The sequence below is a fragment of the Eublepharis macularius genome, chromosome 17 (genome assembly GCF_028583425.1).
Source record: "Eublepharis macularius isolate TG4126 chromosome 17, MPM_Emac_v1.0, whole genome shotgun sequence".
Taxonomy (NCBI): domain Eukaryota; kingdom Metazoa; phylum Chordata; class Lepidosauria; order Squamata; family Eublepharidae; genus Eublepharis; species Eublepharis macularius.
The window spans coordinates 12,462,890-12,482,408 of record NC_072806.1 but is presented as its reverse complement, the minus strand read 5'-3'; the positions used below and the strand labels follow the sequence as shown (position 1 = coordinate 12,482,408).

The 19,519-nt window shown below is 43.2% G+C and overlaps 1 protein-coding gene across 1 annotated transcript; it reads right to left on the bottom strand.

Annotated features, from left to right (window-relative positions):
- Positions 1 to 12,485, bottom strand: LOC129344838 (arylacetamide deacetylase-like 4). Its single transcript, XM_055001744.1, has 4 exons — positions 12,312 to 12,485; positions 6,124 to 6,340; positions 4,305 to 4,368; positions 1 to 1,064 (listed from the first exon to the last, which is right to left on the bottom strand). The coding sequence occupies exons 1-4, from the start codon at positions 12,483 to 12,485 to the stop codon at positions 290 to 292; spliced, it is 1,230 nt and encodes a 409-aa protein (XP_054857719.1). The 3' UTR covers positions 1 to 289.
- Between the last annotated feature and the right edge of the window lie 7,034 nt (positions 12,486 to 19,519).

Here is a 19,519-nt window from a genome sequence, read left to right as displayed (position 1 = left end):
GACTTTGAGTTGAGGGGCAAATGAATTTTTTACAACTCAGTCTATGCCATTCAAAGATTTTGTACATATAGTCAGCCCACATTACTCATTCACTGCATGCTCTTATTTACGCTTAGGAGGTAGTCTGTACATATCAAGGCTACAGCTGTCAGAAAGACTATATACAGTGCAATCCCAAGAAGAGTGACTCCATTCTAAGCCCATTGAAGTCTAGTCCTCAATGGACTTAGGGTGGAGTCATTCTTCTTAGCATTTCACTGATAATCTATGTCTATATCCATATCTGGAATTATAAACCTTTGATAAAATTTACTATACTGTTTATTCCTCTTTGACAACCCGAGAATGAGAAAAGCCAGTGATTGACAAAGAATACAATTCCATGGAATCCATCTTCAAGTTGGAACCAGGTGACGCCAACGCCGTTGTCCTCTAATCGTTTCTTATACAAAAGTCCATCATCCATAAACACGTCAAATCGACAGGTTAAAATATAAGCTTCAGGCAGCTGCTGAATGACAGCATCTTGGGCTAAAAGTGGGGATAACCTTGTGTCCAAAATGTCTTTCATGACTTCAAATGGTAGGACGGAATCAGAAGTGGGCTGTGGACACCTGTACCCTTTCCATTTATATACTTCAGGGAGATTTTCTGGCCCCAGCCATTTACTATACTTTATTTTCACCTCTTGAGGAATATGAGAACCTTCTAAAATATTCTTAGATAGGGACCCGTCCTTCTGAAGATACTGAAGGCCAAATTGTACAACTTGGTTCTGGAAAAGAAGAGGCACATGACTATTCCTCTGATACGAAGGCAAATTGAAGTCCACTGCTTGGAGATAAGGGTAGATCAGAACCTGAGCCCGTATTTTGGGAAGGTCTGATCTGTGCACCAGGCTCTGGCAAACACTAGCAGCTATTGTGCCCCCACTGCTGTCCCCACTAACAAGGATTGAAGCAGGATCAACACTGTATTTTTTGACATTCTTCATGAAATATATTGTAGCAGTAAGACAGTCCTCACATTGGGCTGGGTAAGGATGCTCAGGAGCCAAACGATACCTGAAGTAAGGAAACAAAGAACAGAGTGGTTTCATACATATCTCAAAGGTAGGCTCCTATTGCCATGATATGAGCGGCTGTGATGAAAGTGAATGCTCACAAACATTCTAACTGATGAAAAAGTAAGGGAAAGGGCTTTGCTGCTTATTGCAAGAACTTGAACAGCGTCCTTGCGGCAAATGCAAACCACATGACCACATGGGATTTTCACCTCTTTGGCTAAGAGCTTATGTGGTCGTGGGCCATCGATTAGGCAATCACCTCTGTGTTTCTCAGTTATATGGAACAGTTGCATTCACTGCTGTTTTTTTCCTGTTTTCAGCAAGATAAGGCAGATGTATTTTCCAATGCAGATGTATTATACTGTCACAGCATTTAGATAAATGGCTCATTCAACATACTAATAAAAATACATCTTCATGGAACTGATCAACATTTGGGGGTTTTTTTGTTTGTTTGTTTTGCTGATACCTTACCCTGTCTACTTTGGATAAAATTTCTGGCCAATCAGACAGGTGCTGGATATGTGATAACCAAGGAGAGATTTTAATACATTTACAGAGGTTTTTAACCTTTGGACTTCAGTTCATAAGGAAATTATAAGTATAATAGGATATACCTTTGAACTGACTCCTTAACTTTCTTTACATAGATTTATTTTTATTCATTTATTTATTTTCTGTACAGTATTCATAATCAGCCTCTCTCTGAGAGTGGAACTACAAGCGACAAAAGGCACAGGTTGGACACTTGTCAGCTTCCCTCAAGTTTTGATGGGAAATGTAGGCGTCCTGGTCTTGCAGCTTGGCTCTCTGACTGCTGTCCAATGGACTTTTCAACTGTCATTTGTCCAACATTCCACCAAGCTGCCTACATTTCCCATCAAAACTTGAGGGAAGCTGACAAGTGTCCAACCTGTGCCCTTTGTCACTTGTAGTTCCGCTCTGAGACTCAAGGAGGAGAGCACAGTGTAAGTTAATACAATCAAGGCTGGGACAGTTAATAAACACGGCAATAGGATAGGGGTTAGAGAAAACTGAAAACAGCAGAAATTCAATACCGAGCTGAAACCTTGCTGAAACAAAACATAAGCAATTTAACATGACATATTGAACAACGCAGAGACTACCCAGTTGGAGCATAATTGCCACAACAGACAGTACACAGTAGTATAGCCTACAGTACCTGTCCCTTTACCAAAGGATCATTCGGAACCATTTCCTTACAGCAGTGCCCTATAACCTGTGTGAGAAAATCCTTCCAGAATAACTCAGTTTTGCACAGTTTATGGAAAGCCAGGAGAGTGGGAGCTTTCCTGACTTCCTCAGGTAGGCCATTCTACAAGGTGTGGGCCACAAGAGAGAATGTGCATATAATGGCAAGAATTGATTTTGCCCATTTGCAGGGTGGTATCTGCAGAAGACCCTGTCTGGGTGAGTGAAGACGCCATGGCAGAGTGTGGGGAGAGAGGCAGTCCTGCAGACATGAGGGGCCAAAGCCCTGAAGGTCCCCGTAGCCAAAAACATGAACTGAGCCCAATATTCATGTTCATACTCAGATTAGGACACTTCAGAGCTGCCGCTCCTGACATTTTCCACGGAGACAGCTTCGCTCATTGGAGCAAGGCAAATAAGTGAGATCCGTAGCTGCCCAAAGGACCCTGAGGGACATAATTCATAACAACAACAACAACAACATTTAATTTATATACCACCCTTCAGGACAACTTAATGCCCACTCAGAGCAGTTTACAAAGTATGTCATTATCCTCACAACAACAATCAACCTGTGAGGTGGTTGGGGCTGAGAGAGCTCCAGAGAGCGGTGACTAGACCAAGGTCACCCAGCTGGCTTCAAGCAGAGGAGAGGGGAGTCAAACCCAGCTCTCCAGATTAGAGTCCTGTGCTCTTAACCACTACACCAAACTGGAGAAAGGCTGATTATAAATACTGTAAATAAAATAAAATGAATAAAAATAAATCAAATTAAATAAAGAAAGTTGAGGAGTCAATTCAAAGGTGTATATATATATATATATATATATATATATATATATATATATATATATATATATATATATATATATCCTATTATACTTTTAATTTCCTTACGAACTGAAGTCCAGAGGTTAAAAACCAAAGGACAGTTCCTCTGTAAATGTATTAAAATTCTCTCTTTCTTTACCACATTTCCAGCACTTGGAAACAATTAATTATTGCAGCTAACTACAAAAAAATAATAAACATTGATTTATATACCGCCCTTCAGGACAGCTTGACGCCCACTCATAGCAGCTGTGCTGGCACAGATGTAAGAGGGGGAAAAAAACGATTACAACAACAACTGTGGTTGATTAGGGTTTGGCTTGTGGTAATGAGTAAGATTATGATGACATTTAAATATATGTGGTCTTGTAAATCTCTATCAAGTAAGCGATTTGTAGAAGTTTGGTCACCTTTTATCTTTCATCATTTACTGAAATTTCCAGCATCTCAGCTCAAAAGTGAGAGAGAAATTTCCATGTGTTTAAAAAAAGGTTAATTTATGAATCTATATCGGAACTGAAGATGCAATCTTTTCCTATATGGGATGTGAGAATAGTTTGTTAACATCTTTGGTTTTATTCCTGTTCTCTCATGGCACTTGGAAGATATTTATTATAGTTCTCTTGTCCCACTAAGAAAATTTGATAAGAATTCTGTCTCTGTGATTTTTTTTTTGTTATTTAGATGATTAGCAATTCAATAATTATGTTAAGAGGTTGCATTGATAAGAAAAAGAGACTTTATCTGTTTAATTTGTTTAGAGATGTTGAGGCTTATATCATTATGAATGCCTCGGTCTTTTCCCCTGTATTATCTTTGCTTCACTTTTTATTCCATGATGTTTAGATCTGTATCTTATAATTAAAAAGAAATGAAGCAACAGTGAGTGAGAGGTAGTCATGTCTACAGCAAGTACTGATTGTATACATGCAACAGATGAGGATATTTCTAAAATTTTCCATGGACTTGTTCCACTTTGTCTCCCCCCATCTCTGCACAGTTATCTCCTAATTGATGCCTACTCTGTGACCTTGGACCCCCAACTCTACCATCCTCACAGGCTCTTGCTGCTGTAGTGGCTATGGTGTTTGACTAAAACCTGCAAGACTCAGGTTCGAATTCCAGCTGCACCATGGAAGCTTTAGGGCAGTAATAGAGATAACACTGCTCAGATTATGACAAAATGTTCACTTACCCAACAGACACCACAAGGGAATTGCTCTCCTTGGCAATGTAACGGCACACTCTTTCATAGGCATCTAGGAGGAATCCATAGGACCATAATGGTATGAGTTATAACATCATCTTCCATTGGTGCATGTGTATGTGAGCACATGCATGCACAACTAACTAATATAGGTAGGGAAAATGGCATCTTGGAGGCAGTTTCAACATTTGCTCCTCCTGAGGATCCTGTTTTCCACAATAAATCACATAAATTAACAACCTCCAAAACATCCTATTATTAACAGCTTTGCTCGGATCTTGCATACTGGAGGACGTCGCTTCCTTTATTGAGTGGAGCCATCTCAGATTCCACTAATGAAGCATTTCAGTGAATATGTAGGGATCTACAAAACTTGAATAAAATTTTTGCATCTTGGTATTTTCTCTGCCTACTGGTGTGGCCATTTTTTCTCCAGTATTGTTGATATTTCATAAGGTCTCTATAAGTTGGAAGCAACTTGATGGCACATAACACACACACACATGTGGTTAAATGGTTGGGTCGCGAGCCAGCACTCTGCTGGTTTAAATGCCACAACTGCCATGAGCTCAGTAGCTGGCCCTGGGTAATCCACTCCTCTCAGCCTCAGCTCCTCAGCTTGATTGGGGGGATAATAACAACTCTGACTTTGTTAACTGCTTTGAGTGGGACACTAATCTGTCTAGAAGAGCAGTATATAAGTGCACTATTGTCAGGGGTCATTTTGTAGGAAAAAAACTGCAGGAACTCATTAGCATAACTCATTAGCATATGCCACACCCTGCCATCACTGGAAGTGTATCAGAAGGTAACACCCACCCCTCAGGGCTCTTTCCCCAAAAATCTCCAGGTATTTCCTGAAAATAAAGCAGAATGAACTCAATGCAGCTTACCCTCCTTTGGAGAGCGAGCCCCAGTAGCCCGGCTTACACTCACTCACTATGAATGAAAATAAAGCAGCAGAATGAATTTAAAGCAGCTCACCCTCCTTTGGAGAGCCAGCCCCAGTAGCCTGGCTTGCACTCACTCACTCTCTCTCTCACACACACTCATGAGTCACGAATGAAAATAAAGAAGCAGAATGAATTTAAAGCAGTTTACCCTCCTCTGCAGAGCCCTCACCACTTGCAGGCCTGGAGGACAGGCCGCACGGCTGTCCCCTGCTGCGTGGCTGCTCCCCCCATGCAGCCTCCCCCCCCCCCGGGTTCCTACCAGGGAATCCAGGAGGTGGTGATGGGGTAATGGTGGTGATGCTGCAGCGGGGAGGAAAAGGAATCACATGAGCGGGGCCAAAACCTATGTGACCTCTTTGTGCGTTCCTCCTCCAAATGAGCCCTGACTATTGTTATTGTTATTATTGTCTTAGTTACAACCTGCACTTAAAAGTAAGAGTGAACATTTCGTGGTGCAAATCGTCCTCTTAATAAAACCTGGTTAAACTCATGGGATGTAAGATATTATAGTATAGCCTGATCTCATCAGCTCTCGAAGTTAAGTAGAGTTAGTACTCGAATGGAGGGGCCACCAAGGAAGACTCTGCAGAGAAAGGCGATAGCAAACCCCCTCTGTTTCTCACTTGCCTTAAAAGTCCCATGCTTGGGTTGCCATAACCCAGTTGTGACTAGACAGTGCATACTCACACATTAGTGCCTTGTGTCTTTACCTGGGATGATGCTGGTACAATAAAGAACTAGAACAAGGAAATTTGCTCATTGCTTCTCAAAAAAGCACCTGCTCATGACTTCATGACCACAGGTGGCCCGTCGTTCTCACTCTAGTATCAAACTCTCTACTTTCAGTTTCTTACCGATACTGCCATACATGCCAACCCCACCATGAAAATAAAGGACTCCTCTCCATCCTCCGTCACACAAAGACTTCGGCTGGTACATCCTGACAGGTACACCATCAAAGTTGAGGTCTTTAATGGAGAGCTGGGGATCCTTCAGGGGTGGGATTCCATCCATCAAGAACCTCAAAAGGCCATCGCCAGAACAGACATGCAGTTTCCTCAAGACGTTGACCTGTTGGTAAAGCACAGAAGGATTTGAGAGAGCTCTGTAATAATCGAATCAAATTTATTTGTATTATGGATAATGGAATATCATGATGTTGAATATTGCTATGTGCCATGATCTCTATCATCAGATATCTTGAAAGATCAAAGCACTTTAGGCATCAGTCTTTCAAGACATCTCATGAGATCACCCAAAATATTGCCATATCATCTACGTTTTCCGAACACTTAAGGCATCTCACGAGAGAGCCCAAAATATTGCTATACCTTTTGGAACCGGTTCTGCCTGCTTTCTGGATGCCCTTGTGGTACAACTGGTCCCTTTTCACCGAATGCTTTCCACCCAATCTAGGCGAAGTTGGGTAGCCAAATCTAATCCAATTGCATAAGCAGACTGACTAGTTCGGGAATTTGCTATGGGTACTGGCTGGTTGTTCTTAGTCTACTATCCCATGACTGACAAAACGTGTGCTTAGAATATGGGCTTCAGCATCTTGCAATGCTTGCTTAATACAAAGGTAAGCATCACACCCTGGAATTGTCCTCCATCATGAATTATATATCTGTGACAAAGAAGAGCTCACTCCCTTCTTTGCCTCAACTCAATTTCTCTTTCTGCTTCTACAACTATTCAGCTACAAATAGCTGGAGGGAACCTGGTTGGGAGGAGGGAAGATCATCCATGTTTCCTTCACTCCTGTTTCTTTTACTCCTTTCTGTTTCATCAGACCTCAATTGGCCCTGGATAACAAAGCTCCCAAAATACTTGCTGTACATCTGTACCTAAAATAGACAAATGGGTGCCGCGGGAATGCTAACCAATCAACGAAAAGAAGCCACGGATACAATAGAACCTTTAAAGTGCACCGTGCCCAATTATTACAAACATTTTAATATCAATAATACCACACTATGGTCACAGTCTTGAAGTCTAAAGTGCACAGTGCAAACGACAGCAAGTTGACTTATGCAATCACAGAACATAATTACATCATGTTCACACCCAAGAATCCAAATGATAATACAATCACATCAGAGAATCTTTGACAGTAAGTGTCACAGTTCTTCTTTTTGTTCTCAACAGAGACTTGGAGTTAATATAAATTCTTATAACAGTGCCCTCTTATGGTGTCTTTTCCAGGTGGACTCCCATGAATAGAAGCAATCAAGGCGGATGCCGTCTCCCAGGTGGGAGAGCACTCTGAAACTCACAAGTCTCAACACGAAGGAGAATTCACAGCTGTCCAGAACCACTCAAAAGGAAGCCAGCACTTCTCCTGTTTCATACTTGCTTTTTCAAGCGTGTTCTACTAGCAGTTATCTCCAGCTCCAATTGCTCAAAATACTTGATGCTTCTCTTAACCCAATTGGGAACCCAGATACATCTGTACCTGTCAGTAAATATTACAAAGACGTCCTAACTCTCACCCAAAGGCAGTGCTCCCCCGGGAACTTCTCACTGCTCAAAGAACTGGGGGTGAGCTCACAGGATTTCCATGTTTATTGATTTGCTTGCTTTATACTCTCCCGTTCTCGCTGAGGTTTAAGACCGATTACATTTTTTAAAAAAAAAATGCAATAAAATAGTGTAAAGCATGACATAGAATCATAGAATCATAGGGTTGGAAGAGACATCTAGGGTCATCTAGTCCAGCCCCCTGCACAATGCAGGAAATTCACAAATACCTCCTCCCCCCCACACTCACACCCAGTGACCCCTGCTCCATGCCCAGAAGACGACAAAACACTGTCAGGAGCCTTAGCCAGACTTGCCAGGGGAAAATTGCTACCTGACCCCCATCATGGTGATTGGTCTTACATATCACGAAGAAGGCCAAAACTGAATTATACGTTGGGGTGTATATGTAGAAAGCTTCTGCTTCAGTTTCTGTTCCAAAGATTATGGAATAATTGCATCTCATTACTGGTTTGTTCTGGTATGGGCAGTGCCACCTCAGAAGTTATCTGTTTGGCAGTTTTTTGTTTCATGAATTTCGGGCCCCTGTGCATGTGTTGGCCATGCATGTACCAACACGTGCTCTTTTCAAAGGGACGAGGCTCTGGAGCAGCCATTTTTAAACATAATGGCACCAAAATCACACAGAAAACACAGTTCTCCTTATAAACCATTAACACACTGAATTTGAGAGCAGATAACAATGGGGTTCTATGTTTATGGACCCTGAAGAATGGGGAAGGCACTTGTCAAAATGAGTGTTGGGCAGCTACACACACACATGCGTGCACTGTTCTTTTTGCATCGTCCAAAAACCCATTGATCCAATCAGTTTCTCCTCAAGTATATAAAAATACACACAACAATGGATTCCCCAAAAGTTGAGCGTTGGCAGGTGCACACAAAGGCAGGAAACTTGCTGGAGTGTGCACCTGGAATTAGGAGACTGGGGGCCCTGATCTATATAAAGACTGAGAATTGGCACTTTCTAAAGGACACTGTCTGACATGTCCCGAGCCAAAACCAATTTCAAGCTTAGGAATGCTCCCACTCTCCCGGCTTTCCACAAACTATGCAAAACTGAATTATTCAAGAGGGTTGTAGTGTACAGAATGGTTTTGAAAGCTACATCAGGGCTTTTTTCTGGGAAAAGAGGTGGTGGAACTCTCAAGAGGGAAATGAGGGAGAAATGCACAGGCCCCCTTACAAGACGGCCATTTCCTCCATGGGAACAGATCTCTGTCTGGAGATAAGGGGGCTGGGCCACAGGAGAGGTGCCATAACTCCATTTCAGTGTGGTTTCACTGAAAAAAAGCCCTGAAGCTACTTGAAAAAGGTTTAGGGATGGTGATTTATGCCATTGGGTATAACTCGTACTGCCTGCTGCTATAAATAGTATCTTACTATGTCATTTTTGCATCATTTAATTCACCATGTTAATGATTAGGCTTTGCTCAGTTCTACTTTCAGAGTTCTGGTTGTTTTCAGATTTCTACACTCCAAATCCTATTGTATTGTTTATTCAATGTCCTATCCCATTGATTGTAGTGACTTACTCTGTGTAATCCACCTCAGGTTCTTGTGAGAAAGGCAGGCTATAACATAAATAAAATAAATAAAGGATTTCAGAAGTCAATCAAATGGTCGGGATACTTGCAGTACAGTCCTGACAATGGTTCCACCCTTTAATCACTTTGACTTTGACGGAATTAGAAGGGTGGAACTTACTGTAGGATTGCAATGTTTGGACTACCATAGACTTAAAGGCACTTATGAAACAGCCTGAAATAAGACTGGTGCATAACTGTACAAGAGATGCTACCAGGAATTAAAGTTAACAGTGCAATCCTAAACTGAATTACTTCAGTCTAAGGCCATTGTTATTATTATTTATAGTCTGCCTAGGATTGCCAGCCTCCAGGTAGTGGCTGGAGATCTCCCAGAATTACAACAGGTCTCCAGGCCACAGAGATCAGTTCACCTGGAGAAAATGGCTTCTTTGGGGGGTGGACTCTATGGAATTATGCCATGCCAAGGTCCTTTTCCTCCCCAAACCCCACTTTCTCCAGGTTTCACCCCCCAGATCTCCAGGAATTTCCCAACTTGGAGCTGGCAACCCTAAGTCCACCCTCCCCGTGGACAGGCTCAGGGTGGACATACAGATAAAAGCACATTGATAAAACAGTACATTAATTAATAAAAGCTAGATTTAACAGCATAAACAAACTCTGTAGTATATTCTGACTCTGCACTATGTCCCAAGTTCACTTCACCCTTCCCTGCCAATCACACAGGAAGAGAGGGGTGGGGATGTGAGTTGGTGCGAGATTGGCCACCGGTCCTACATGGGGCAGATGACTCAATACAGCCCCCCCCCCACTAATAGGAGACAGGCAGGGAGGTCTATCGGTGGATCTGAGTACTGGCCTCAACCAAATGCCTGGAGGAACATCTGTGTCTTACAGGCCTGCCAGAAGGACACAAGGTCTTGGCAGGCCTGAGTATCCTCAATGAGCTTACACTAGAGTAACTCTGTTTAGGATTGCACTGTAAGTTTCTTACTGGTACTCTCTCAGGGGGCCCAAAGTAGAAGATGGGAGGTACCTCTTCAGCTGCTTCCTTACCTGCTATCTATGCTGGCTAACATTCACTCCTAGTTGCTATTGAATTTCGTGGCCGTATTTGAATTCAGAACCTTCCTATTTCTGAGCTGCATTCCACCTGCTTCAGGACAAATCTGAACTCATCACCAATTTTTACCATCCTGATGAAATTCAGTCAAAATATTACCGTTAAAAATGATGATTGTTTTTGTGTCAGTTGTGCATAACTTGCATACCATGGCCTACAGCATAGTTTTGTTTCATCTTTCCTCTCTTCCACCGCTTCACAGAGAAAGAAGATACAGCGCCATTTTTGCTTTATGTGAAAGAGACTAAACTTTGGGACTTTGATGTTCATCCCGGATTTGTTCCTTTCTATTATGTTTATGAATGTACCGCCCCTATGTTTGGGCATTTGAAATATTCTTGAAACTGTGTATGAGTTGGGTATGGATAAGATAATTTGAAGCACATGAGCACTTTGAATAATATTTATTTGGTATATGTGTAAATTGTGAATTGATTTCTCCCATGAGTTTTTACTCTGTCTAATTAGCAGCCTATAGTGTGTCAATGGCATGTGCATGGGTGGCAAAATGATGCTAAAAAGGCACAAAAGAAACAAATGAATTGGGAGCAACCTCAGTGAAAATGAGTGCAACATTAAGCTTTACAATTAAAACAAAGAGAAACTTTAAAAAGGCATCTTAATACATCCCAAGTCCTCCATACTGCCCAGTAGTGTAAGGGTAAACTCATTAGCTAGATGGAAAGAATTCGGCAGACTGTTGGCATATATATTGTCCTAACTATGACACTTCAGTGATCCCAAGAGCATGCGATCTAAATTTACTGGGACACCACAGCTGAATCATGGTAAAGAAGAATCATGGTAAAGGGAAGCTGTTCAATTAATTAATTAGACTCTCAGCCAGGCGGTGCACAAAAACAAATGTAAAATGCAAGTGACTACTTTGATATTAAAAGATTGCCCGCCAAAGGAATGTAAGAACGTAAAAAGCAATGGCGGAAAGTGATTTTTTTAAAAGTGCATAAACAGAGACAATAAGTAAACAGAAACAAGTAACAATAAACAAATAATACACAAGCTGATAATGCATTCTATAATAATATGCAAGCAGCAGCGTACTAAAAATTTTAAAGCCACAGCCATTCAAGAGCTTATTAATTTGATTTATTTTTAGTCAGCCTTCCTCTAAATAGCTCAGGGCATAAGGTTGCCAAGTCCCCTTACCCTTCTGGCGGTGGGGGGGGGGTGGAAATCAGGGGGTCAGGGAGATGGGGAGGGACCCAGCGCTTACTTTTTCATTGCTCCCATCGTGGTCTTTGTGCATGCACACCCCTGTGCCCACATAATGATATCACTTCTAGGAAGTGATGTCATCATGCAGGCACAGGAGCACACACATGCTTCGCAGTGGGCCGATTTGGGCCCTGAGTTAGCCTAATGTTAAGTGTGAGAGCATTCTGAGGGTGGTGTAATGCATCACACTTAGGAAGTGAGGTCATCGCGCTGCCCTGGGAATGCACCAGGGAGGGCTGTTCCTGCACCTTTCCCTCCTGCCAGTCTGATAAATGGTGGCGAGGGGCAGAGGGTGGAAGCAGGGGATCCCTCGCCTCCACCACGGGAATGGGATTCCTATCAGGACATCATAGCTACACCATCCCCCTCCGTTGTCTAAGAGAGAAAGCAACCAGACAATGGTCTCGGTAAACCTCTTAGAAGAATGGGGATTTTAATCCAAGTCTCCTCACTGACAATTGAATGTCTTAATTACAGCACCACACTAAGAAGTCTGACTTAATCAAATCATTTAAAAGCCTGGATCAATAAATAGGTCTTGTTGTTGCTGAAAACTTGCCAACTCTGATTCTCTTAGCAATTAAGAAGAACTTACCAGACCAAAAGCGAAGATCAGCAAGAAGTGTAAGCATCTCAGCTGGAAGCGCTGAGACATTCCAGAAGGGATCTCTGTACAGGAGATGTGGTAGAGGACAGCCCATGCTATCATTAGCAAAAAAGCAATAAGTAAACTAGTCCCCAGCCATGACAGAGCCCAGGTAAAATTCATTTGTTCTCCTCCTCTGGGGCTTCAGTTCAGAAATGTAAGAATTGCTCTGCACAATTGCTTGAATAAATATGGAAGTGTCACTGTTCATTCATTTCATAGATCTTAAGAGTGGTTTCTTAAGCCTTTAAGATTAAATCTGTTGAAAGCATGAAGGCCTACATAAATTCATCAGGAACACTGGTCTGAATTCCCCATGGATTAAGGGAAAACATGGAATGTATTTCACAGGACTTCCTGTAGGTGTCTACATAAAAACAGATTAAGGACAATGTCGCTCCACTGGTGAACTTATGAAATCCAGCTGAGACATCAGGTGTTTCCATCTGATGAAGAGCAACAGGTTATCCACAGGCTTATTTAGGGCTCCAGCAGTCATCAGAAAATCTTGCACAGGCAGAAGAGTTGTTTTTGTCAGACAGTGTGCTTGATCTTGGCTCTGGGAGGTTGTCAAGGACAATGCAGGTTCCCGCTCTGTGGAAGGAAGGGGGTATACATCACCCTCGCTCCCTCTCAGTCCACTCACAGGCCTGCTCAACCTGATGGAGTCCCAGCTGCTTCCCCTTTCTTCTTGCCTTCCACAGCCTTCAGCCTCCTGGGCTCCTCCAGGCTTGATCTTCCTCTTCTCCTCCCTCTTCCACACTCTTCCTCCTTCCAGCTCCTCTCTCACTGACTGTACCAAACTCCATCATGCTCCTACACACTCCACACCATCCTCTTTCTCCCTCTTCCTGATCATAACTCACCGCCCCACCTTGGGAGAGAACTTTTCTTATATCCCTTCTCTCATTTCCAGCTCCATCTGCCAACCACGCCCCCCAGCTCTCTAGCCCTGGCCCTGGCTGTCCTAGGCAGCTGTGGTAGGTAGCTGTGGTAGCTGTGGTAGGCAGCTGTGGTAGTTTCGTTGGCTGCTCTGGGCAGCCACACCTGCATCTTCTTTGCTAGCTGCTGGGCTTCCTCTGCTGAATACCTCAGGCAGCCCCACCTGGGGCTGCTTTGCTCCCAGCCTCATCTGGCTCTTGTTAGCTCCTTCTAGCCTGCCTGCAGGTTGAGGTGTGGCCCTGCATTGCCTTTCCTCCACTACAGGTAAGGTTGCCAGCTGGCTTGCTGCTGGCTGGCCGTTCCTGCGTCTTGTGCCCTCTCCCACCAGTGGGGTCCCCTCCTGACAGTCCTCATTTCTCCTGTCTGGGCTCCTAGGCTCCCACTGGAGGGTGGAGCTAGCTAGCTTCCACCTGCTCCATCTGATCCTCCAAGGCTATGGCACTTCTCTCCCTCCCTCTGTTGCTGTTGGGTTTTGGACTGGGGTGTCAGTTAGGGCAGCTGGGTAGCTGCCTCCCGGCTGTTTCGCGTCCCCTCCTCCAGGCAAGTCCAGGGGCTCGGCCTCAGACCCTGGACAGCTTTATCATTGGAATGTTTAGGGCCCACCAGCTGGACTGTAGCACTTGCTTCATTCTGCAGCCTCAAGCGTCTGCTTGGCTAGCAGCCCTTCTCAGAGCTCTCATGAGAACCTCTGGAGAGGATAGAGGCCAATATCTGCTTTACAATAAGGACTCTCTAGCTGGGAAGGCTGTGTATATGAGACTGTTTTCCACTGACTATGCCTTAATTACCTTGGCCTGGATGGTACAGGCTGGCCTGACTTTTGCCAGATTTAGGCTAAGTGGGATTGGCCCTGGTTATGACTTGGATGGGAGACTACCAAGGAAGACAGATGGAAAATCTTTTGTTCTACTCTTCTGACGTTTCAGTTCCCGAAATGTAAAGACTGCTCTGTACAATTGCTTAGATAAATATGGAAGTGTCACTGTTCATTAGTTTGAATCCTAGATCTTAAGAGTGGTTTTCTAAGCCTTTAGGATTAAATCTGTTGAAAGCATGAAGGCCTACATAAATTCATCATGAACACTGGTCTGAATTCCCCATGGATTAATGGAAAACAAGGTGGAATGTATTTCACAGGACTTCCTGTAGGTGTCTACATAAAAACAGGTTACGGACAATGTCGCTCCTCTGTTGAACTTATGAAATCTGGCTGAGACATTGGGTGTTTCCATCTGATGAAGAGCAACAGGTTATCCACAGGTTTATTTAGGGCTCCAGGAGTCATTGGCAAATCTTGCACAGGCAGAAGAGTGAGTTGCTGTAACATTGGAATGCTTAGAGCTTGGCCTACCGACTGGACTGTAGCACTTGCTTCATTCTGCAGCCTCAAGCGTCTGCTTGGCTAGCAGAGGGCTTCTTTCCCTCTTACTTTCTCCTCTCATGAGAACCACTGGAGAGGATAGAGGCAAATATCTGCTTTACAATAAGGACTTTCTAGCTGGGAAGGCTGTGTATATGAGACTGTTTTCCATTGACTATGCCTTAATTACCTTGGCCTGGATGGTACAGGCTGGCCTGACTTTTGCCAGATTTACGCTGTTAAGTGGGGTTGGCCCTGGTTATGACTTGGATGGGAGTCCACCAAGGAATACAGATGGAAAATCTTTTTGTTCTCCTCTTCTGACGTTTCAATTCCCGAAATGTACGGACTGCTCCGTACAATTGCTTAGATAAATATGCAAGTGTCACTGTTCATTAGTTTGAATCATAGATCTTAAGAGTGGTTTTCTTATCCTTTCAAGTGGAGGAGTGGGGAATCAAACCCAGCTCTCCAGATTAGAGTCCCACACTCTTAACCACTACACCAAACTGGCAAGAGTTTTGAATTTTGTTTAGCTTTTTTGTATAGTGGGGGGCAGTCAGTATTCAATTATTATAGTGTCTAAAAGTTCAGTTTGTCATACCAACAAGGTAATGTGTTCTATCATATGATGTTTGCCAGCTGGATAACCTTGGGTCAGTCACAGCTCTCTCAGAGCTCTCTCAGCCCCACCCACCTCACAGGCTGATTGTTGTGAGGGTAATAATGACACACTTTGTAAACCTTTCTGAGTGTGGCATTAAGTTGTCCTGAAGGGCAGTATACATATTGATTGTTATTATAATGTTATTATTATTATTTCTGAGGGCTTTGGGCAGCCTAGGCTGTTTGGGCAGACTAGACTGCATTTTATTAGATTTTTTTTAATGTGTTTGTTTTTATTTTACTGGTGGATTGTTATGGTGATAATTGTCCTTGAAACCTGTTGACAAGGTAGGATATAAATATTTTAAATAAACAAATCAGTCAGATCACTGAACTACCCCCTGGCAGTAGGTTTCCAAGGCCTTTGTCAGAGCAGAACCACAAGTGACAAAAGGCACAGATTGGACACTTGTCAGCTTCCCTCAGGTTTTGATGGGAAATGTAGGCATCCTGGTCTTGCAGCTTGGCTCTCTGACTACTGTCCAATGGACTTTTCAACTGTCACTTGTCCAACATTCCGCCAAGCTGCCTACTTTTCCCATCAAAACTTGAGGGAAGCTGACAAGTGTCCAATCTGTGCCTTTTGTCACTTGTGGTTTTGCTCTAAGTCTTGCTTCTTGGTATCTCATGGTGTGTCAGGGATTGAATCTGAGACTTTCTACATACTAAGCAATGCTCGTTCAAAGCACATACAAAGCAGTGCACATGTGCTCCGTCCTCCTTTAAGCCTCTACCACAAAACTTGTTAGGCGGAAGAGAAAACCATGTTATCTGCTCCTGACTTCTGGGGAAAGATTGGCTTCCAATCAAATCCACCTAAGCAAACAGTGAAGATGTCGCGTCAACACAGTTGCATTGTCAAAATATAAACAGGCTGTAATGCTAAACAGAGTTACACCCTTCTATGCCCATTGGCTTGAATGGCTTTAGAAGGGTGTAACTCTGCTTAGGATTGCACGAGGGAGGCTGGACGGGCTGAGTAGCAACTCTGTACCACCTTGTTTGTTTTATATATCATTTCTCTTCCACTACCACTACTACAACTAAATTATTTGGAATAACTAAGGGCCAAGCTACACATGACAAATGACACTTGAACAGCAAGTGTATTTCTCCCTGTTCACTTGCCCTCCACTCAATCCACTTGCTGTTCAAGTGTCATTCGTCATGTGTAGTTTGGCCCTAAGTAATGGGATAGAAGAGCAAGATTCGGGTCCAGTGAAGACCAACTAGATTTCCAGGGTATGAGCTTTTGAGAGTCAAAGAGTCCCTTCATCAGATACGAGGAGTGGAAAAAGGAAGGGGTCCTTATCATCCAGGCAGAGAGTGGGAGGGGTATTGTAAATTAGAGTGTCAGGAAGTCTCAAAAGCTCATACCCCAGAAATCTAGTTGGTCTTTGACGTGCTACTAAACCCAAATCTTGCTTTTCTAGTATGGCCCAACACAGCTACACACCTGAAACTAAGCAATGGGATGACTGAGTTCAGGTGCGGGGGGGGGGGGATAACATCCCATGACATTTAATATAAATATCTGTGTAAGCTTTCTTCACCATGAAATGAGAACGTTATTTCACATTATACAGAAATGATGCTACTGTGCAATTTTTTTTTAAAGCATCTCATTTTTTCTGGATAGATGTGAGGGGAACTTCATTCGTGACCATGAAGGGGGAGGGTCCACGGCTCAGTTGCAGAGCATCTGCTTGGCATGTTTCAGTCTTCAGCATCTCCAGAGGAAAGGACCAGGTAGCAGGTGATGTGAACGACCTCTGCCCAAGTTCCTGGAGAGTGGCTGCCAGTCAGAGTAGACAATACTGACCTTGATAGACCAACGCGCTGATTCAGTATAGAATGCTTCATGAGTCTCAAGAAGAACAGCTGCCCGTCAGAGCAGACAGTACTGTCCTTGATGGACCAATGGACTGATTCAGTATAAGGCAGCTTTGTGTGAATGTTTTCATGCACTGTTAGGACCAACGATGCTGCTGCTGCTCTTAACCACTACACTTTGGGTTCAATGTAGTTTGGAAGGTAAATTTATCCCACTATTGTTTAATTTGTATATAAATGATATGGCACCTTTCTTGAGAAACCCTTAATTTTACCCACCAGTATTAGCTGATCCTCCAATATAGGTGTTGCTATATGCAGACAACACACTTTTGCTAGCTAGGTGGGCCTTTAGCATTTGTTGAGGGGCTTCTCAGAATATTGCACTGCGGGAGGATTGATAATAAATCAAGGGAAGTCTAAGATTATGGTATTTCATAAATCTAGTCATAGGCAGAAATATAACTAGCAAGAGCAAGTAACCTACATCTGACGAAGAGAACTGTGATTCTCGAAAGCTTATGCTACGATAAAGTTGGTTAGTCTTAAAGGTGCTACTGGACTCTTTTTAACTTGGTTTTGTTATTTAGGAATTTATTTTTAAGCTAATTCGGCTTGGAGGGCCCACTTTAAGAATGTTTATAACCAGGCCTTGGTTGAAACAGAGGCTTTAATACTGCTTTTCTATAATAAAAGTGGTCAGTTTATCTCTACTATTTCAGTATGCAAAAGTAGGTGATTGGCTTCTTAATGGGGCGCCAATATGGACTGAGGCCTACAGAGAGAGATTAGATTCACTTTTGCTATTATTTTTAGGGAACGTGCGTCTAGTTGTCTGGCTAATGTCTCTGTAAGGGCAGAACTGAGCCTGCGATCTTTTGATGTGCGGTGTTCGATAATGGCCTTTGGATTCTGATTGAAAATTTTATTTCCTGCAGAAGCTAATGGGGGGGGGGGTCTCTATTTATCAAAATCTGATTTATATGTCGCTCCATGGAGGAGACTAGACTTTAATTGTTGGGTCTCAAGAGCAGTGAGTTAGTGAGAAGGAGACTGTTAGCAGCACGCTCTTTGGTGAATGAATGCAAATGTCACGTATGCCTGCCTGCAGTACATGCCATGGGTGTGTTGTATGCTGCCTAGTAGTCCTCTGATACTATGAAGAGTTCCGAGTGCCTTTCAATGTCTGTTGTTTAGAAGCTCACTATGTTATCTTTGCTTTGAAGTAAAACACTTCCGCTTTGAAGTGAAACACTTCCGCTTGAGCCCTGCTGCACCTAACACAAACGAGGCTTCTCCTGGGAAGAGGGATGGTTTCATGCTTACTCTGTAGATGCAGTCAAGATTTTTTGTCTCTGGCACTCCCACCAGAATTTCAACGGGCTACTAACCTGGGGGTGGGACTTTACTCTATAACTAACCATGCTTTTCCTATACACGTCGCTTCTGCCAATTTCGCTGTCTGAGCACCTTGAACCTGATGGATCTCTAATAAAGTTTACTTCAACCAAATCACCCGTGTAATTGATGTGGAGAACTTGGGGATTTACTTGCCAAGGACTGACAGCAAATCTATTCAGGAAATATGTTAAGATAGGTGCATGTGTGTGAAAGTGGAAGAAGTGGATTGCAAAAGGAAACTCCACGTTATTTTCAGATAAAGTAACACAGGCAATCATTATCTCCTTTGGGTAGGTTTCCCACCCCCACTCCCCAGTTGTAGGTCAGCAGAGAATATTTCTCCTTTGGTTTTAAATGCAAAAGCAAAATTGAGACAATCCCTACGGCGCTTGTGAGACAAACCCAGCAAACTGCCTTCCTGATACGTATAGCCCCACAAACAATGCATCTAGTGAGGAATGGGGGGGGGGGTTGCTTCAGAAGGCTACAGTCAGCTAATATACATTGCACAGGGAGAAAGAGCGGCAGTGCTATGTAATGGTTTTAGTAACCCAATAAGCAAAATATTCATATGAAGATGACTTTGCAGACACCTGGGATTGACAGAATGTGATATCCCACCACTGTTGTATCAGGGAGTTGTGGCCCCCGCTAGCTACGAGTGGAACTACAAGTGACAAAAGGCACAGATTGGACACTTGTCAGCTTCCCTCAAGTTTTGATGGGAAATGTAGGCAGCTTGGTGGAATGTTGGACAAGTGACAGTTGAAAAGTCCATTGGACAGCAGTCAGAGAGCCAAGCTGCAAGATTAGGATGCCTACATTTCCCATCAAAACTTGAGGGAAGCTGACAAGTGTCCAACCTGTGCCTTTTGTCACTTGTAGTCCTGCTCTACATGAGCAGTAACTGATTAGAGCTGGACATGGGCATCCACACCCAATCTGAACAGCTGGC